The 4,631-nt window shown below is 54.2% G+C and overlaps 1 protein-coding gene across 1 annotated transcript in view; it reads left to right on the top strand.

The window, feature by feature from the left end:
• The first annotated feature begins 3,759 nt into the window (after window positions 1–3,759).
• The window catches only part of SYF2 (SYF2 pre-mRNA-splicing factor), a 3,392-nt gene continuing 2,520 nt past the window's right edge, over window positions 3,760–4,631 (top strand). Inside the window, exon 1 of the mRNA XM_009882236.1 lies at window positions 3,760–3,822. Within this exon, the coding sequence (XP_009880538.1) occupies window positions 3,760–3,822 (63 nt within the window). The remainder of the gene's footprint in view (window positions 3,823–4,631) is intronic.

The following is a 4,631-nucleotide window of genomic DNA, read 5'->3' as shown; positions in this document are numbered from 1 at the left end:
CCCAAGCCATGGCACTGCACATCCAAACTGTGGCATTGCACACCCAAACCGTGACTCTACACACCCAAACCATGGCAGCGCATGTCCAAACTGTGGCACTGCACACCCCAACCACGACACCGCACACCCCAAATGCAGCATTGCACACCCAAGCCATGCTACTGCACAAACTGTGGCATTGCACACCCCAACCATGGTGTTGCACACCCAAGCCCTGGCATAGCACGTCCAAATCATGGCATTGCACACCCAAACCACGACACTGCACACCCAAACCCCAGCACTGCACACCCAAACCGCGACACTACACACTCAAACCATGGCAGTGCATGTCCAAATCATGACATTGCACACCCAAACCGCGACACTACACACCCAAACCACGACACCGCACACCCCAACTGCAGCATTGCACACCCAAGCCGTGCTACTGCACAAACTGTGGCATTGCACACCCCAACCATGGTGTTGCACACCCAAGCCCTGGCATAGCACGTCCAAATCATGGCATTGCACACCCAAACCATGACACTGCACACCCAAACCGTGGCATTGCACACCCCAACCATGGCGTTGCACACCCAAGCCATGGCACTGCACGTCCAAATCATGGCATTGCACACCCAAACCACGACACTGCACACCCAAACCCCAGCACTGCACACCCAAACCGCGACACTACACACTCAAACCATGGCAGTGCATGTCCAAATCATGACATTGCACACCCAAACCGCGACACTACACACCCAAACCACGACACCGCACACCCCAACTGCAGCATTGCACACCCAAGCCGTGCTACTGCACAAACTGTGGCATTGCACACCCCAACCATGGTGTTGCACACCCAAGCCCTGGCATAGCACGTCCAAATCATGGCATTGCACACCCAAACCATGACACTGCACACCCAAACCGTGGCATTGCACACCCCAACCATGGCATTGCACACCCAAGCCATGGCACAGCATGTCCAAATCATGGCATTGCACACCTAAACCATGACATTGCACACCCAAACCACGACACTGCACACCCAAACCACAACCGCACACCCAAACCGCGACACTACACACCCAAACCATGGCAGTGCTTGTCCAAACTGTGGCATTGCACACCCAAACCAGGACACTGCACACCCAAACCACAACTGCACACCTAAACCGTGACACTACACACCCAAACCATGGCAGTGCTTGTCCAAACTGTGGCATTGCACACCCAAACTGCAGCATTGCACACCCAAGCCATGGCATTGCACACCCAAGCCATGGCACTGCACATCCAAACCGCGGCATTGCACTCCCATGCTTTGGTGTCGCGGCAGGGGCTTGGCTCACGCCCTGGGGAGCGCGCTGTGGCCTCTGTCACGCTGGAGCCACGATTATTTTTTTGAGAAACAACACAAACCCCTCCCTTCCCCATTGCCCCGACTGTCTGAGCCGCCCGAGGAGCTTCGCACTGCGAGGACACCCGGGTGCCTCTGCGGGGAGACTCGGCTGTGCGCCCGACAGACCCCTGATAAAAGCATCACGTTTGCTGTGGTGGATGGGAGATAACCGATGCTGTTCCCCCACCACCCCTCGACCGGGATCTTCCCCTTTGAAAAGGACAAATATAACCGAGATGAGTCAGTTCCTCCGAGCTCCCGTCCCCTGTACAATATGTAACTGGAATTTTTCATTTCGGCACTGCAGGGGAGGCATAACTGGAGAAGACAATGGAGTCAGCTACGACCCAAAAAAGCAGTGCCAATTCTGTGTGCATGAGAAATAAAAACATTTTTTAATCTAAAAATAAATTAACTGTAAGTGACAGCAAGAGCAGATCTGCATGTACTCACTGTCAGCCCGCGCAGGACCAGCCCCTGCTCCTTGGCACGAGGCGGGTTTGGGTGAATTCCTTGCTTTTTCAGGCCAGGTTGGGATTCGCAGCAGCACCGCCGAGCCAGGGAGGCACTCAGCACCTGCACCAGGAACCGGGCTGCCTGAGCTGGCATGGGACCCAGAGACAAATCCACAGAAGCCAGGGAAACCTCTTGGGTTTATTTCCTAACTGCATTACGGCAGCGGGAAGGGAAAAGAGGCTCCACCGAGCTCCGGGCTTGGCTGGGCCAAGGCACTGCACAAACCCATAAAAACCATCCGGCTTCCCGTGATTAAATAAAAGGGTAGTGAGTACGCAAGTGGCTGATGGCCTCATTCTGCAGCTGAGCTGTGGCCACCTCCATGTCACAGAGCAGAGCAGATATTTGGGGCAGCCTCTGCGCAGAGCCCTCGCTCCTCCTCTGCCCCTCGCCCCTCTCCTCACTCCTAACCGTGCTGGGAGGAGACGCGGAGCGACCCAGCGCTCAGGTGTCACAGGAGACTGTCGGGATGCTCCAGAAGATAAAAGGCCGGTCCAGGGACTGCAGGCGGGAGCTGCGGTGGGACGCAGCTGATGCGGTGTTTCATGCATCCAAGAGCCAGGCCAGCATCCCTCCCTGCTCCCAAAACTTCTCTGATCCTAAGTGTAGCAATCGGGTCCCACACGTGAGGGACACGGAGCAGACCACAAAGCACAGCACCATCTTAGGGCACGTGAGCAGGGCCAGATCCTGCTACTCTTCTTTACAAGCACCAAGCTTTGCCGGGACATGGCCGGCGTTGCTGCTGCAGGCAATCAGTCATGCACCGATCACCTTCGCTAAAAACCGTTTCCATGGGGCCACCTACGCAGGCGGTGGGGACAGGGCTCAGAGCCGGCGAGGACAGGACCGGAGGGACAACCTCAGGGCAGAGAGGACAGGAACTCCAGATGGAGCAGAGAGATATCAGTAAAGCCGTGGCCCCAGGATGTAACTCAGATTTTGACAGCGCACTGCCCAATTTACTGCACAACACCACCAACCACCGCACTGGCTGCTTCTTTCAGAAATCCCCCCTCTTCCCACACCAGTGGTCCCTGTCCCCAGTGTGGTGGCAGCTCGTTCCATGTGCATGGAAATCTGATAACTCCCAGCCAAGCTGCAGGGATATGGACAAGGCAGGTGAGGGGGGGGATACCCGAAAACCAAACCACGTCGGGACAATCCTCTCCTTTTTCTTCAGATACTGTCAACAGGGCTATTTAAAAGCCTTCTGCCGCCCATTCTTTGCCCCAGTCTGCTCAGTTTTACAGCGCTGGCTTCACTAGGTTGGGTTTCTTTTTTTTCCTCTGACTTGACTCATTGCTGGGTAACACTGTATTTGATATTTTTAATCACTCAGCATGCATCAGAGTTTGGCAGCGGAAGAAAGTGAAGTTAAAAGAGAACAGAGATAGTTTGCGTTTGCCAGGGCTGCCTGCCATTGCCACAACCCCTCATCGCTTGTGCTGCGTTTCCCTCTGCTGGAAAGTCACGAGCCGCAGCTGACAAGGTCAATTTAAAAAACATATTGTCAGCCGGCAATTCTTAACCTTAATTTGGATCTTTTCTTCAAGGAAAACCAAAAGTCCAGAACCCTTCTACCTTTACTGTATTAATATAAAGACATTACCCATACATAAACATAGATGCATTTTTGTGTGCATATCAATATTGCTGATAAACCCTCATAATAAATCTGCATTTGGCTTTGTAAGGCTGGAAGATCCCGGCCACTCCAGCAACATTATGCAAATTTTTAATTTCTTTGCTCAGAAGTTGCAGCAAAACTTTTTGTTTCCTGTGAGAGCTGCAAGTTTCTCCCTCTTGTGGGTAACCCGAGGGATTCCCAGAGGGACCAGGAGAGAGGGATGCTGCTGTGTGGTTTCTCATCTTTCACCGGGCTCTACCCTGGACCTCGCCAGTGCTCCCAGGTGAGCTGAGGCACAGCAGAGTTCATCTGCTTCACGTGCTGCTTCCTCAACTTGACTGTAAAGTTTGTGTCACCCCATTGTTTCCTCGGAAGAAGAGAAAAAGGCTGATTAACAGTGTTTACTACACCATGGAGTCACTTCAAGCCCGCAGTAGGTTTCTTGCCCGGACATCAGTGTCTGGAGCACAGGGATAATTTACAGATTGCTTTCCAGGCGGCTCTGAGATGCAGGGACAAGGCCTTAAATCTGCCTCTAAAGATAAAAAAGGAGAGTCACTGCTTTTCATCTGCTTCTCTCTGATGAGGAAAGGCGGGGAGACCTGGGGCTGTTCAGCCTGGGGAGGAGAAGGCTGAGAGGGGATCTCAGCAATGCTGATCCATGTCTAAAGGGTGGGTGGCAAGAGGATGGGGCCCGACTCTCTTCCGTGGTGCAACAAGACGAGGGCCAACGGGCACAAACTGGAACGTGGGAAATTCCATCTGAACATGAAGAAAAACTTCTTTGAGGATGCCAGAGCACCGGCACAGGCTGCCCAGAGAGGTTGTAGAGTCTCCTTCTCTGGAGGTATTCCAAACCCGCCTGGACACCGTCCTGCGCGACCTGCTCGGGTGACCCTGCTGTGGCGGGGGGTGGAGGAGATGATCTCCAGAAGTCCCTGCCAACCCCTGCCCGTCTGGGATTCCGTGATTTTCCTCGGCACACCGAAATTAAGCCCGTAAAGCCCAAAGCACACGTGCGGAAGGCTGGCTCCAGGGTGCCGGAGGGCGGCCGGGCCCGGGGCCACCTCACAACCGGCCGTCGGGAGCCCG

The sequence above is a fragment of the Charadrius vociferus genome, unplaced genomic scaffold (genome assembly GCF_000708025.1).
Source record: "Charadrius vociferus isolate BGI_N301 unplaced genomic scaffold, ASM70802v2 scaffold613, whole genome shotgun sequence".
In the NCBI taxonomy this organism is placed as follows: domain Eukaryota; kingdom Metazoa; phylum Chordata; class Aves; order Charadriiformes; family Charadriidae; genus Charadrius; species Charadrius vociferus.
Note: the sequence above shows the minus strand (reverse complement) of the source record. Positions and strands in the feature narration are given on the sequence as shown.